Below are 15,922 nucleotides of genomic sequence, written 5' to 3' on the forward strand. Positions count from 1 at the left end.
GGTCCATTCAAACTTGATACCCTTTCGCAGGAGCTTTGTCATAGGTAAGGCAATTCTGGAGAAATCCTGAATGAAACGTTGGTAGTATCCTGCTAACCCCAGGAAACTCTAGATGTCGGATACGCTTTGTGGTTGCTTCCAGCTAACCACGGCTTCAACCTTCGTTGGGTCGATAGAAACTCCATTTCTGGATATCACATGACCCAAGAACATAACTTGAGTGAGCCAAAACTCACACTTGGAGAAGTTGGAGAACAACTGGTGCTTTCGAAGTACTCCCAAAACAAGTCGCAAATGCTCTCAGTGCTGCTCAGTGCTCTCTAAGTAGATCAAGATATCGTCAATAAATATAATAACAAAGGTGTCTACAAATGGATGGAAAATCTTGTTCATGAGATCCATGAATATTGCAGGCACGTTCATGAGTCCGAAAGGCATCACCACGAACTCATATAATTCATATCTAGTGAGGAAAGTCATCTTCACGATATCATCCTTCCTGATCAGTAACTGATGATAACCCAATTTGAGATCAATCTTCGAGAACACTTTTGCCGTCTACAATTGGTCAAAGAGATCCTCAATTCTGGGTAATGGGTACTTGTTCTTTATTGTAGCCTGGTTGAGCATCTGGTAGTCGATGCACAACCACAATGATCCATCCTTTTTCTTTACAAACAACACTGGTGCGCCCCAGAGGGAGGTGCTAGAACGGATGAATCCATGCTCCATTAATTCTTGCAGCTGACGCTTCAGCTCCTCGAGTTATGCTGGAGCCATACGGTAAGTCGCTTTAGAAATCGGAGTTGTTCCTGGTAACAACTCGATGCAGAATTCAATTTCCCATTGAGGAGGTAATCCCGACAATTCTTTAGGAAACACATTAGGAAATTCCTGAACTTCCTCAAGGTTCTCGATAGAAGTCAGCACTGATTCGACTGATACCAGACTGACTAGAAAAGCAACACCTCCCTTACGGTGGTACTTTTGAGCCTTGAATGACGAAATCAGATGGTGGTCTCTCATTGGTCGAGAGAGGTGAATCTCTAGTACGGGAAAATCGGATGGAAAAAGCACTACCTTGCCTTCTCTGCAAAGAACCTGGGCATGGTACTCAAACAACCAATCCATGCATAAAATGACATCAAACTCTGTCATGTCTAGCAGAATGACGTTCATTGGCAAACTCTGTCCTGCTACAGATACCAGAATATCAGGGATGTACTCCACACAGAGGGATCGGTCACCCGTCGAGGTGTGAACTTCTAACAGAAAATTCAAAGTTTCTACCAGAGTAGAGAAGTTCCTAGCAAATCTAACAGAGATAAATAAATGAGAAGCACCACAATCAAACAAGGTAAAAGTCGCTTGTCTGACTACCAACACCATACCTTAGACCAATTCTCCCTTGGTCACCTGCTCCACGGTGGCCGCATAAGCACGGCCCGCCACCGTCTTTTATCCTAAAGGCCTGGACTGCTGAGGTTGTTGACGCTGTTGAGGAGGTTGCGAAGGTCCTGGTGCGCCCTTCCTAGCTTCGTCTGCCATCTTCTTCCGACACTCACGAATATAGTGGCCCATTTTGCCACAGTACAAACATCCTCCCGTGTCCCGGGGACACGACCTACCAGGATGATCCACCAAACACTTCAGGCATCCGGGTGCAGCTACGGGTGCCTTTTGCTGTGGCTGAGATCTAGGGTTGCCCCAGAATTTTTGCTTCTTCCCTGGAGGAGTGAACTTCCTCCCGCCAGAGTTCTTCTGGGAGTGTCTCTTCTTAGGCCAACTCTTTTGGCTCGACTGCTGATTTCCTCGAAACGGCTGGTTCCTCTAGGACTCAGACCAATCATGGTCCAGAAGGGTAGCCACCTCAATGGCCTTATCCAAAGTTTGTAGTCCACGGATGTAGACCTTCGTCTGCAATGCTGGCTTCAGTCCTTGCACGTATTTCATCGCTTGCTCCTCTTTAGCAGTATAGAGATTCGGATAGTAGCGCTCCAGACTACGAAATCTTGTGGTGTACTCTGCCACTGAAGCATTTCCCTGTTGAAGGTCCAGGAATTCCTGCATCTTCCAGCTACGCTCCTGCTTTAGGAAGTAAGCTGCATAGAAGACTTCGACGAACTGCTCCCAACTCATTGGCTCGTTGGCAAACTTCACCTCAAGGGTAGTTGCCCATCAACGCTCTGCATCCTCTCGTAACCGGTACATCACAAAATCGACCTTCCGCTCTTCACCCACCTGAAGAACGCGGAATATCTGCTCTATCTTCCGAATCCAACACTCAGTCACCTCAGGAGTCGTCTTGCCATTGAAGGCGGGAGGGTTCATACCCATGAACTGCTTGTAGGATACAGCGGTAGCTGGGGTCGGAGTAGGAGTCTCGCACCTCTGAGTCACGTGTTGAAGATTGTTGCCCATAGTTTGCATCATTTCTGCTTGACACCCAACAACCTCTGTCAGGTTGCTGAGGAACTCCATCAGATCATCACATCGGCCTCACCATGCCATCTTGAAAGAGAAAGAACTCGTATAAGCGAAAGTACACTTTCAAACTGCAAAATCTATCCATATTCAAAAGATTCATGAAATTTTTATTACATTGAAGCCCAAAATACCCTTTTCACTATGACAGGGTTACAAAACATATCCAACCATGTTGGAAAACAAAAATGAAACATTGACTCAGTGTTTCCACAAAATGTTCATCATCCCACGACTGTCTTTCACTCCCTACTGGTGTAATGGTCTCGGTACTCATTTTGGTTCCCACACCGTCTCCGCTTGGGATGAGGGGGAGATGCTGGTGTGTACTCAGGAGAACTCAGAACTTGGGATAAGGGAGGTGAAGTCGGCACGTAGTGGAGAGAAATAGAATGAGAATGCAAAGTTGGTGAGTACTGGGGAGAATTTGGTGAAGCACGCAAATCTCCCACACGGTCGATTTTAAGTGGTAGCAGACTAACCTCTGATGTCATGTCTTCTACCATTTCAGCACTCCCCTTCCAGATTTCATCGCGTATTTTGGCCTGGCACTCATCCTTGATGTGCCCTCTAAGAACATAGTAAGGGCAATCATTCAGCTCACATGGATAAATCTATCCCACATGTTTCATCCGACATCTGGCACATGGAGGTGCCTGATTCACTATCACTTGGGCACTTCGTACTATTTTCTAAACCGCTTGGTCCAGGGCCTCTACGCCTTGAACCAAGTCTTGCAAGGCTCTTAGAATCATCTCGTGTCTCATTTCTAACGACATCTAGCAAACCAATTCTTTAATCATGCATAAATACTTTAGACAAGTAATAATGAAGCAGAAAGCATTCAAAACTATTAAGTGAAGAATACTTACAGTGCGAGGGACGACGTATGCTGAGTCTTGGACCACACTTGAACATAGCTCTGATACCAGCTCCGTAACACCCCAAAATCCCAACCTTGAAAATCCTAAGATTTTCAGAGAAAACCTTTTTTTTTAAAACATTGCGCAAATGGGAAAAGGAATGGAAAACTTAGTTGAAACTTTGGGTGAATTACATGAATAAATCAAACTTAAGAACCAAATCACTTAATATAAAGTATGCTATTGGTTTACAAAATTTTGAGACCGAAAAGACATATACATCAATTTCTCATACAAAATGTCTCACAAAAACTAGGGGTTTTCTCCAAAACCAAAACCAAGACCGGTCATCATCGCACAACTAATAGTCATCACCTGCACCCCCATAAAATGGGGTCAATCCTCTTGCGAGGTGGTGAGATGAACCATTCACAATATACATTTCAAGAAAATATGCAACACGATAGCAATTATGACATAAATTAAAGTAAATAGCAACTATAACTGACTTGGCCAGATCATGTATTTTAAAGCACAAGTGCATGTGAGCATCTATGTAAGATGTGCTACAAATGCTAGAACTATAAGAATTGCAAAAGTAAAGCATCCATGATACATATAGCAAAGGAAAACACAAGTAAGAAATACGCATGTCACCATTCCAAAGTAACAAGGTGAAAACATCTAATAAGCAAGGTCAGTATGTGATTGGTCAGTATTTATGTTCTTCTTTTTTACTCCTTCGGGTACGCGAAGGAAAAACTCGTATTTTGTAAGACGAGCACCTGACGTCTGTTATTCAAGTCTAATGTGATAACCGGTGTCGCTACAGACCGAGTAACTTCGTGCAGGCAGCCCTTGGCTGAGAGAAGACCCTGCACGGGTATGGATTGCAATCCACACTACTACAGTAGTAGAGGTACCTCAATAGGTAACCTCAACCTACCTAACTTTGAGTGACTGGAGGCCAAAAGGATGCCTTTGCTCCTTAATGTGTCGTAATAATGACCTGTCACTCGAGGTTTGTAACGACCACCCTCTCTAAGGTGGAACGTTTTGTGAATGAGTAATCAAGCGGCTTATCTTACTTAGGCTCGTTTAGTGGACCATAACTCCCTTTGAAGTGTATAGGCATTCTTGCCTTGTGTCCCCCGCAGGGTGACACAAACGTGGTCTTTGCCCGCCCATCCACGTGCTCAAGCCTCACACGGCTAAAGAGGAGCACGTCACCGATAAAGACCACCATAACACCATGTTGTTAATTCATAGGGGATACTACACAACTCCTCATGAGCTCACTCACGAGCAATGCACATAGCCCAAAAATGACTCTTGGGAGTCCACATTGAGGATTTGAAAACGTGTCGCTACCCTAGCATGGTGTTCTTTGAACAACAAGTGATCATGTGCATATGGTATTTTTAGCAAAACAATTCCATGATCATTAATGATACACATGAGAGGTATATTTATGCAATTAAAAAATTGCATGCATGCATGGCGTACTTTGACGTGGGTGCAACGTGTGTAAGAGTGTAACTATGACAATTTACGAGCATACCCTACTCTCATCGCGCTTACACCTCTCGTCAAGCATACTTGGCGATACATGCACTCTTTGCGAAGTGATTTCAATGTGTGTCGTGATGTGCTAAGTGCATAAGGCAAGTAGGAATTTGTTTAGCGTGGCATGGGAAAACTAACTTGCATGTTATTTGGTGACGTATTTGGAAAAATTCCAATGTGGGCATTGATGTTGCGGGCCTCACTTAACGATAATCTTTTGCACGCATTCATACCCATGCTATCATATTCGATAGGGAAAACGACGAATGTGGCCGCCAACTAGTTCATTCGCCTCACGAAGGCTAACCAAAATGAACAACCACAGTTGATGATTGCTAACGGGGATCAATGTGTGCGACAACACGCTGCAAGGGGGTCATAGTCACACATCTTTGCTGCGGCAAACACATGCATCGGGGCGACAAGAAAGGTGTTTGAAACCTTCAACTGCCTTGGGCACGCAAACCAACACGACCCACGCATCGAGTCAGACCACCAACCGGCCAGTTGCAACAACAAGACTCCCATAGCGGGGAAATCGCAAGGGCTGCAAGTCTAGTCCTGTTCGGACCAGCTTGCAGGCAAGAGAAGTCAGTGTCGTGGGCACTGTCTTGGACTGCAGCAAGGCGTAGGGCCTGCCATGGGGCAGACCCTATAGGCTGGGTAGCAAGGTGCAGGCTCTGCTGCAGCCTGCAGCAGGCCTGCCGCAACCCTTGCTGGGACGAACTGAGCTTGCTCAGTGCGTCAGCAACCAGCTGACATGGTCTGGACTTGACACGGTCCAGACCCTGTCACCACTGACCCTGCAACTGTGGTTGTAGGGGCAGGGCTTAGCCCTATCTGGGCATACAGGACTGCACCCGGTTGCCAGGGTGCGTGCAGTCCCGCCCAGCTCAACGATTAGAAAGGATGGGGTGTGCGGATGGACTGGGCTAGCCCGCTCCACCCGAACCCAAATCGGCTCCCTGTCGTTGGGTCCAACCCAGGGTGCTACGGCACCCTGCCAGTAGAGCCATCCAAAAGAAAGGAGGGGAAAGATGGCGGTGCAAAAGGACTGGTCTGGACCGAGTGTGATCCAGACCGAGTCTGGGTTGCTGGAACCACACGGGACCGACTGCAGCCTACTCGAACCCATTTGGTTGTGGGCGAGGCTGCAGTGGTTTCCCCACTCGAGTGCACCATGGGGCGCGAGGGAGAGCAGTGATGGAGGGCACGAACTCTAAAGCCCTCCCAAGCCCAACCTTGAGCGTAGCTCAGTCGAGATGGTTACAGGCCGACAACCATCGACCAAGGTCGAACCCAACAAGAGGGGTATTGTTGTCGGGCCCTAACTCAGTCTGGGGCACTCATCACTACCATAGTCGTGTGTTGGGCAGCCTTGAGGTGCTGCCATGGTGGGGCAGACCTTGGGCTGCTAGCAACAATAAAAGAAAAGAGAGGTGTGTGTGTGTGTGTGTGTGTGAGGGGGGGGGGGGGAGGGGGGAGGGAGGACCGAAACCATGGGAGAGGCTGGTCCTATGCTTGCCCACAACCATCTTTATCCTTCTCAAGGCTAGAAGAACTGAACCAAAAATAAGTAGCATGGCACAAATTCGATGCTTGCAAGGTAGCTCAAGATGAAGAAAACGAAAAACCTCAAACAAGGCACGCAAGGAACATGCAATGGAACTGGAAAAAAAAAAACAAAAGAAAGGAAAACCCATAACATAAAGAATATGTAATAGTTCCTCACCTTTGAAGCATGCGATCAGAAGGAGGGGGGGTGGTTCCTTGTTTGTGCAAAGAGTAGAGGGGAGTCAGGTTGGTACCCACCCCTACTCTAAGATGTTGAGGAGAGGGAGGGTGTCCACAGTTTTTTTTTTTTTGGAGGGGGGGGGGGAGAGAGAAGAGTGTGAGAGAGGGGGGGCTCCCACGGTTGGAGGAGAGGAAGAGAGAGAAAACTCTAAAAAAAAATAAGCACTATTCACTCCCTCCCTCTCAAACGGTAGCCTTTTAAGGCTAGGGTTTTCAAAACGGTTGGTGGGGATTCATTCTCCAAAAATGAAGGGTGGAGATGGTGCTCAAGCCCTTTTAGGGTGTGGTACCTCTGAAAATTTTCAAAATAGCCTTTTTAAGAGCCAATCAAGTTATAACATTTGAATTAGTTTTGAAAATCTTTCAAAACTGCCACCGCCCAGCTTGGTGGACTCTATCCTAGGTCTTGGACCTTATTACGTGGCTGCCACTAGCCACCTTCCTGTGAGCCAAGGTGTGCCCACTTGTGGCCACCTTGTCAACGTGAGTTGCACCTTGAGTGCTTTCGTAACGTGACACCAAGCTTGATTCCTTCTGATGTTTTCGCGAAGGCTTCTCTCAAGAAGACATTAGAGATTATTCTCAAATCAAGCATCGAAATTTCGCAGATGTCTTGTTGTGAGTGGAAGGTTAGAAATTTTCTTTTGAGTCCTACAATTACAAGTCTCGACTAACTCGAATGATAATTGTCACTTGTAACAAGTTTTCATTGAAACCACTTTAAAATTTGTATGGATCTTACAATATATGTGTTATAAGGCTGTAAAAAAAATTCATAGTGATTCAATCATGAATATATGTGTTCTAAGGTTGTTAAAAAACTTTCATAGTGATTCAATCATGCATATATGTGTTATAAGGCAGTCAAAACACTTTCATAGTGATTCAATCATGCATATATGTGTTATAAGACAGTCAAAAAACTTTCATAGTAATGAAATCATGCTTATATGTGTTCTAAGGTTGTGAAAAAACTTTCATAGTGATTTAATCATGTATATATGTGTTATAAGGCAGAAAAAAAACTTTTATAGTGACGAAATCATGCATACATGTGTTCTAATGCTAGCAATAAAAAGTCATAGTGATTCAATCATGCATATATGTGTTTTAAGGCAGTCAAATTTTTTTTATAGTGATTCAATCATGCATACATGTGTTTTAATGCTAGCAATAAAATTTCAAAGGGATTCAATCATTCATACCTGACATGTGACACCCCAAACCCCGACCATGTAAAAACCCTTGGTTTTTGCGCAATTTTTTTTTTTTTGAGGATATACAGAGTGAAAAAATAACTAGTGGAAGTAAAGGAGGAAAACAGGGGTGAAGCAAAGGCCGCAAGTCTGAGCAAGCCACAGTAGAGAAAACCAAACTACAGTAGACAAGTAAAGTATTTTTCATTTCCATAATAGTTACAATGATACAAAAATGAGACTGGGTACAAAAAGGGTCAGTCTCACAAAAAGGAGAGGTACAACCCCTCAAAACCCCAAAACCAGAAGAAGCCAGAATCTGCTGCAAAGTGTGGGTCTCAAGGCTACTGTTGCGCGTCGTTGCATCGCGCTGCGTCTACTCGTCACCTGTATCCCCATAAAACGGGGTCAGTACTCTTGCGAGTTGGTGAGACAAACCATCCATACATTATCATTTTCAAGGAAAAGCAGAAAGTAAGCAACATCCTACAAGTGTGCTAAGTACCAGACTATAACTATCATGATGGAATAGTTAGAAGCATGTGAATAAAAGTACAAGTGCGTGTCAGGAAGGTGCATGTGCCACAAGACTGTAAAACTACAAGTAACAGTGCAACAACTAGAGTAACAGAGCAGAAACTGAACAACAGAAAGTAGCAGCTAAAGTAACAGAGTAGGAACTAACCAACAGAGTGTAGCAACTGAACACAAGTATATATGGCTCTAGAGTAACAACTACAGTAAATCAGTCTGATTGGTTAGTCCTTATGTTCATCTTTTTACCTCCTTCGGGTACGCGAAGGAAAACCCTCGAGTTCTGTGAGACACGTACCCGACGTCTGTTATTCAATTTCTAATGTGGTAACCGGGGATGCTACAGAACGAGAAAACCACCTGCGGGCGACATGCAGCCAAGAGAAACCTTTTGCAGAGGCAAAGGATTGCAATCCGTACTACTGCAGTAGCAAAGGTCCCTATAGAGGGCAACCTCGACCTCCCTAACTCCGAGTGACTGGAGGTCAGAGGGCACATCGGCTCCTCAAAAGAACAAGTCGTAGTAACGACACGTCACTCGGGGCTGTACCATTCACCCTCTCCCTGGGTGACCAAATTGTGAATGGGGCGCGGTAGGTTTATCTTATTTAGGTTCAAACTTCAAGTCATACCTCCTCTCGAGGTAGTCGTGCCCCGTGGTCCCCGTGGGGTACGCAAACGAGGACTTGGCCTGCCCATTCACGTGATCAACCTCACGCGGCCACCATGAGCACATCGCCTGCGAAGACGATAATATACCATTTTATTTTATGCCTAGGGTGACACGAATATGTGAGTACACTCTCACAAACCCGGGCCATTGCCCGTAGACTCCAACCGAGTCTCAAAACCTCAACAGGTCAAAAGTGTCGAACCCTACAGTGTTTCAGTTCTTTTCAAGTGTATGTCATGTCGAGTGCAAAGCACGCCTCTGGAGCAGCGTGTATCCATCGATATACGAATGGGAGCCAAACAAGAAGACACTCGACAACTGAGCTAGTGACATACGTGTCAGGATGTACCAACGTGCCTGTGCGAAACAGGAAAACCCACAAGGATATAGTTTCGCACAAGTATCGTGTTGTGAGCAACGATACGCCAACCAGTATGTAAAGTGGCACAAATCACAAAGTTTGAGCAGCACAAAGCTCAAAATACATATACAATCGTTATTGTTTATGCGAGAGGTGTCCAAGGCCTGGACTACGCATTTTTCCTAAATACGCGTATTCTAAACCTCGCATCGCGGCAATTCTCGCGTAACGGAGCCTTATGCGAAGGTCCTTCATGAAAAATAGACACCCGCAAGTGCCGAGAGAAGGAGCTAGCATAATCCCCTACATGTGGGAATTACGTTAGCATCACCAATTACGTAGCCGCACTTTGCCCGCGCAAATGGGCCCCGAACAAGACTGAGGGCCGGAAGGGTCCGACGAAGATCAGAGAAGTACACTCAAGTGTGTAGCGCGACTCATGTCGCAAACTCAACCACCATGCTGCCATGATAGGGCAGCGGGGTTCGAGCGTCCCAAAGCTCGAGACCGCAACGACCTCATTGTTTGGAAACGAACATTTTTGCTTAAGCTAATCTCCGCTTGCAGATTGGCGGCAACGAGAGAGACAGTTGCCGCCACCGGTGGACTCCCGCGAGAACTCAATGGGTGCCAGGGGGACCTGCTTTGAGTCCCCTAGCAGCTCCGACCAGGAGCCTGGGTCCAGCTCAAGGCTGCCTTGGTGGCAACGAGAGTGTCGGGTGCCTTAGCACTTGGCACCAACTTGGTGCCAAATGGGGAAAAGATGAGCGAGGCTCGGGTAGGGCCTGCTGCGACAGGGCCACCGGACCTACATCGACCTTGGTCTACACCTCATGTGCAGACCAAGTGCTGCTAGGCAGCAGCACTGGCCCGAAGGTCAACACTACGCACCCCCGGTAGCACTTGCACCCGGCTAAATAAAAGGAAAGCCTCATGACGGCTCGGCAAGACTAGGCCCATTTGAGCCAGCCAAGACCACACAGCGGGGTCTGGCACAACTTTGACTGGACCCAACTGGGTCACAGGGAAGCCCCTGGTCTGAACCCAATGGGTTCGGACCAAGGAGCTGGGCTTAGCCTGCGCCCCATGGGTGTGCAGCTAGCCCAAACGCCCATAGCCGATGGGCTGGGGCAAATCGACTAAGCCTAGACCCTGTGGGTCTAGACTCAGCTGGGCAAAACAAGGCTGGGGCATGCCACGATGTGCCCAGCGGAAGCCTTTGGTCTGACACCAAAGGTGGGCTCAGACCAGGGTGCTGGTTGGGCTCACACCCGCACCAAAAGTGTGCCCAACGGAAAGGAGCGCCCAACACCCGATTTGGGTGGCGCCCCCCAATCAAAAAGTCTGGACCTAGCAGGTCCAGACCCTGCTGGGTCAACCTCCGGTGGGAGACCTGATGGAGGGGCCTGCACCCCTGATCTGATCTGAAAAGGGCTCAGACCAGGTCCAGCCAACAGCCCGCCAAGGGTGTGCCAAGCGAAGCAGGGCCCTTAGCGCCCGACAGCCATGAACTATGCCAAAAGGACCAGCTAGGTGCACTTGGTCGAGCTCGTGCTCGGACCAATGTGCACCTAGTTAGGTCTGTCCCATATGGGTACAGACCGGACAGGTAGTACTGTCCCAACATACAAACGAAGGACAAAATCACTAAGAACCCGAAAACTATCTACCTATACATATATATATATATATATATATATATATATATATATATATATATATATATATATATATATATATATATATATATATATTTTTTTTTTAAATGTGTCTGAAAGGCTGCCATTTTTCGGCAGTTTACAAGCTGATTCGGTAAAAATGCATAACATGAGGCTTGTGGAGCTACTCGATAGCTTTCCACAGAGCCCAAGCAGTCCATAATCCGATATATGGTTTGGGAGTTACCGAGGGAATATCAGGCGTTACCCAGAAAGTTTTGAGTTGCTGATGAAAAATGTGGTCAGCCAAAAGCGTGGATTTTAGATGGCTTTTCAGGCCGAATCAGGTGACGTGTCCAACTATGAAGTGGTAAACCTCGGTCTGAGCTTTCCGAAATGCCCAAAACACTCCGATCTGACATGTATCCAGGGAGATACACTCATTTTGCCGGAGGGATTCCAGATAACTCAGTAAAAACGAGAAACGCTACAATGAAGTTAAACTTCAAACGAAAAGAAAAGGCTGCAACCTCTGTGCTTCCGCCTAACACATCCATGGCATGAGGCCACCATGGATCGGTTTGCACGTTGCAAGTGCAAACCGACTCCATGCCAAGCTTGCCCTCCATGCTTAAATAAAAAAAAAAGAGAGGCAAAAGGGCTTGCTCTTGGAAAGGAGGTGATGGAAGAGGTGGAGCTGGAATACCCCAGCTGGAGGGCTGTTGCTACAAAAGTCCCACACACCACCCTTACGAAGTAAGGGGAGTAAGGGGAGCTGGGGAAGAGAGGAGGAGGAGAGAGGGTGTTGACCCTCTCTCTCCTCTCTTCCTTCTACTTAAAAAGAAGAAGGAGGGGGATATGGGGTGGAGAGTGAAGGAGGGGAGATGGAGGGCCCTCCTCAATCCCCTCCCTAGTCTCAGCAAGGAGGTCAAGGGGGTCAAGAGGCTGACCCCCACCTACTCCCAACCACTCCCCTTGATTCAAGGGGAGTGGTTGGCTTTGACTTCTCAAAGCCAACCCCTCTCAAAAGAAGAAACCGTATTTTTTCAAAATTCAAACTTTTTTTTCTTTTTTTATTATTGAAAGCATTAAATGTGGGGGGGGGGAGTTAGGGGCTACCCCCAGCCCAAAAACTCATGGTCCTATGCTCCCATACTTTTTGAAATCCCACCTTAAGACCTCATGTTTTACTTTTTACCAATTTGTCAAAATTACCTCTTAAAAGGAGATTTTTTTGTAATTTCATTTTCATGGATCCTTAAAGTGGCATGGGCTGAGGTGGAGCCCATGCCAACCACTTTTATAAAATTCCACAACACACTTCTATAGGAAATATTTTGAAAAACCACCTTTAGGTTTTATAAAATTTACAATTCACCTTATTTAAACCCCAATTTGCCTTTTTTTTTTTTAAAAAGATAGGTTTTAAATAATTTAGCTACTTTAAATTTTAAATTATATTTCATGAACTAAGGCCTAAATTATAATATTATATATTTAATTTTCCAGTTTCAATAAATTTAGACCTTGATACGACTTATATTTACCGTTATACCCTTTTTCTGCGATTTCCATGAAATAATAAGAAATTTTCCTCGTTTAGGGTCCAAATTCGGAGTGAACCCAAATGAATACAATATAATTATAAACCACAAGTATTGAGGTTCGATTCGTCGCGGTTTGCCCTGGATCACCTCGTAGAGCGACTCTATGTGATTCAGAACCTCAGAAAGTGATAATTGTCAAATTTACGAGCAATGCTCATGTCGAAACAAGAATTTCTCAATCATGAAATATATATATCATTTAAAATCCTTCAAAAAAACAGTGGGGCTTACATCCTTCCCTCCTAAAAGGGGATTTTGTCCGCAAAATCATGAACGCTAAGCTATAAAAAGATCAGGGTATTTCTCCCTCATGCTGGCCTCTGGCTCCCATGTGCATTTTTCAATGTCATGGTGTTGCCACCGTACCTTAACCAACGGAATGGTCTTGGTACGCAGAACTTGGTCACGATGATCGACGATCTCAACCGGTCTCTCAGCCATAGTTAAGTCCTCTTGCACTTCGACATCTTCGTATCGGATGACGTGCGATGGGTCCGGAATGTACTTCCTTAGCATCGACACGTAAAAAACATTATGAGTTTGAGCATACTGCTGCGGTAGCTCAATCCGATAGGCTGCTCCACCGATCCTCTCAAGGATCCTGAACGGCCCAACGTATCTAGGACTCAACTTTCCTTTCTTTTCGAAACGAAAGACGCTCTTCGTCGGTGATACTTTCACGAAAACCATGTCGTCCACATCAAACTGAAGCTCTCGCCACCTCTTATCGGCGTAACTCTTTTGTCTGTCTTGAGCTGCCTTCAGACGCTCTCGGATCTTCTGCACTTGCTGAGTGTAGTGCTAAAGAACAATCGGTGATTCACTGGATCGATCGCTGATATCGTCCCAATATGACAGCGATCGGCAAGGCCTTCCGTACAAAGCCTCGTATGGAGCCATACCGATACTAGCGTGATAACTGTTGTTGTAGGCAAACTCGACCAAACACAAGTGTGAATCCCAATCACCTTTCCAGTCGAGCATACATGCCTGCAACATATCTTCTAATGTCTGAATCGTTCTCTCTGACTGGCCATCAGTCTGAGGGTAAAAGTTTGTACTAAACTTCAACTTCGTTCCCAAAGCTGACTGCAACTGTCCCCACAGTCGCGACGTGAATCTGGGATCACGATCCAAAATGATAGACGTAGGTACACCATGTAACCGTATAATCTCTAGGATATACAAGTCTGCTAAGCTCTCAAGCGGCTGACTGATCCGGATAGGTAAGAAGTGAGCAGACTTGGTAAGTCTGTCCACAATCACTCATATCGCATCATGCTTTCGCCTGGTTCGCGGTAACCCTACCACGAAATCCATCGTGATATCCTCCCATTTCCACTAAGGAATCTCGATCCTTTGCATGGAACCACCGGGACGTTGGTGCTCGATCTTGATTTGCTGACAAGTCAAACACCTCGATAAATACGCTGCTACTTCACGCTTCATCCCGTTCCACCAATACCTTCGTTGAAGATCCTTAAACATCTTAGTACCACCAGGATGGACGGTGTACTTCGACAGATGTGCCTCATCAAGAATCTCCTTCCTTAACTCAGGGTCGTTTGGCACCCAAAGTCGACCCTTCATGCGGACACAACCGCTGTCGTCAATGCAAAAAATTGTGCCCTCTTCACGAGCTCGGTCGACCAACTTCTGATATTGAGTGTTCCGCTTCTGCGCCTCGATAACCTTAGGCAAGAACTCTGATCGAATGTTCAACCCAGACAATCTAATCGTTCCACCTCCGATCGCGAATGGCTTCCAAGCCACAAAATCTTTGATCAACTTCTGGGTCCACACAAGACTAGCCAGAACACTGCTCGATTTGCGACTAAGCGCATCTGCAACGACGTTCGCCTTACCAGGGTGGTAAGACAACGTAAACTCATAATCTTTGATAAACTCGAGCCAACGATGCTGTCTCATATTCAATTCCTTCTGGAAAAATAAATATTTGAGACTCTTGTGGTCAGAAAAGACCTCGAATGTATCTCCGTACAGATAATGTCGCCAGGACTTTAGGGCGAACACCACAGCTGCTAACTCCAAGTCATGAGTCAGGTAATTCCTTTCGTGGATCTTCAGCTGTCGCGAAGCATACGCAATAACACGATCGTGCTGCATGAGCACGAATCCCAATCCTGTACCTGAGGCGTTTGTGTACACCACAAAACTGCCTCCACCAGAAGGTAAAGCTAACACCGGAGAGGTCGTCAGCTTAGTCTTCAGGATCCAGAAACTCTCTTCGCAAGAGTCAATCCATTCGAACCTGACTCCCTTACGCATAAGCTTTGTCAAAGGAAGCGCAATCCTGGAGAAGTCCTGAATAAAATGCCGGTAGTAACCAGCTAACCCGAGAAAACTGTGAATATCGGTAACAGACTGAGGCTGCTTCCAGTCCAACACTGCTTCGACCTTCGCTGGATCAACTGACACACCATCACTGGATATCACATGACCCAAGAACATGACTCGTCGAAGCCAAAACTCGCACTTGGAGAACTTGGCGAACAATTTATGCTCCCGAAGTACTCCCAACACAATACGCAGATGCTCTCGGTGTTGCTCAGGGGTCTCCGAGTAGATCAAGATATCATCGATAAATACGATCACAAACATATCCACGAACGGACGGAAAATGTGATTCATCAAATCCATGAATGTTGCTGGTGCATTCGTGAGCCCAAAAGGCATCACAACGAACTCGTACAACCCGTACCTAGTTCGAAAAGTCGTCTTCGAGACATCTTTCTTTCTGATCCGGAGTTGATGATAACCCGATCTGAGGTCGATCTTCGAGAATATCTTCGCTCTCTGCAACTGATCAAAGAGATCTTCTATTCTCGGCAACGGATACTTATTCTTAATCTTCGCTTGGTTGAACATTCTGTAGTAAATGCACAATCTCAGAGATCAGTCTTTCTTCTTCACGAACAGAACAGGTGCACCCCACGGCGATGCACTGTTTCTGATAAACCCTTGCTCCATCAACTCTTCCAACTGACGCTTCAGTTCTTCGAGTTCTGCTGGAGCCATACGATACGGTGCCTTTGAGATCGGAGTCGTTTCAAGTAACAACTCAATACAAAATTCGATCTCACGCTTCGGAGGTAATTCAGGCAGTTCCTCAAGAAACACATCGGGGAACTCCCGAACTACTTCAAGATCCTCAATAGGGGTCAA

The 15,922-nt window shown here is 46.1% G+C and overlaps 1 protein-coding gene across 1 annotated transcript; it reads right to left on the reverse strand.

The window, feature by feature from the left end:
• Window positions 1–300: 300 nt before the first annotated feature.
• Window positions 301–2,070, reverse strand: LOC149849029 (uncharacterized). Its single transcript, XM_090006574.1, has 3 exons — window positions 1,838–2,070; window positions 1,207–1,315; window positions 301–558 (listed from the first exon to the last, which is right to left on the reverse strand). Exons 1-3 carry the CDS (start codon window positions 2,068–2,070, stop codon window positions 301–303), a joined length of 600 nt encoding a protein of 199 aa, XP_089862700.1.
• Window positions 2,071–15,922: the final 13,852 nt, after the last annotated feature.

Source organism: Nuphar pumila, chromosome 1 (genome assembly GCF_984573655.1).
Source record: "Nuphar pumila chromosome 1, dmNupPumi1.hap1.1, whole genome shotgun sequence".
NCBI lineage: Eukaryota > Viridiplantae > Streptophyta > Magnoliopsida > Nymphaeales > Nymphaeaceae > Nuphar > Nuphar pumila.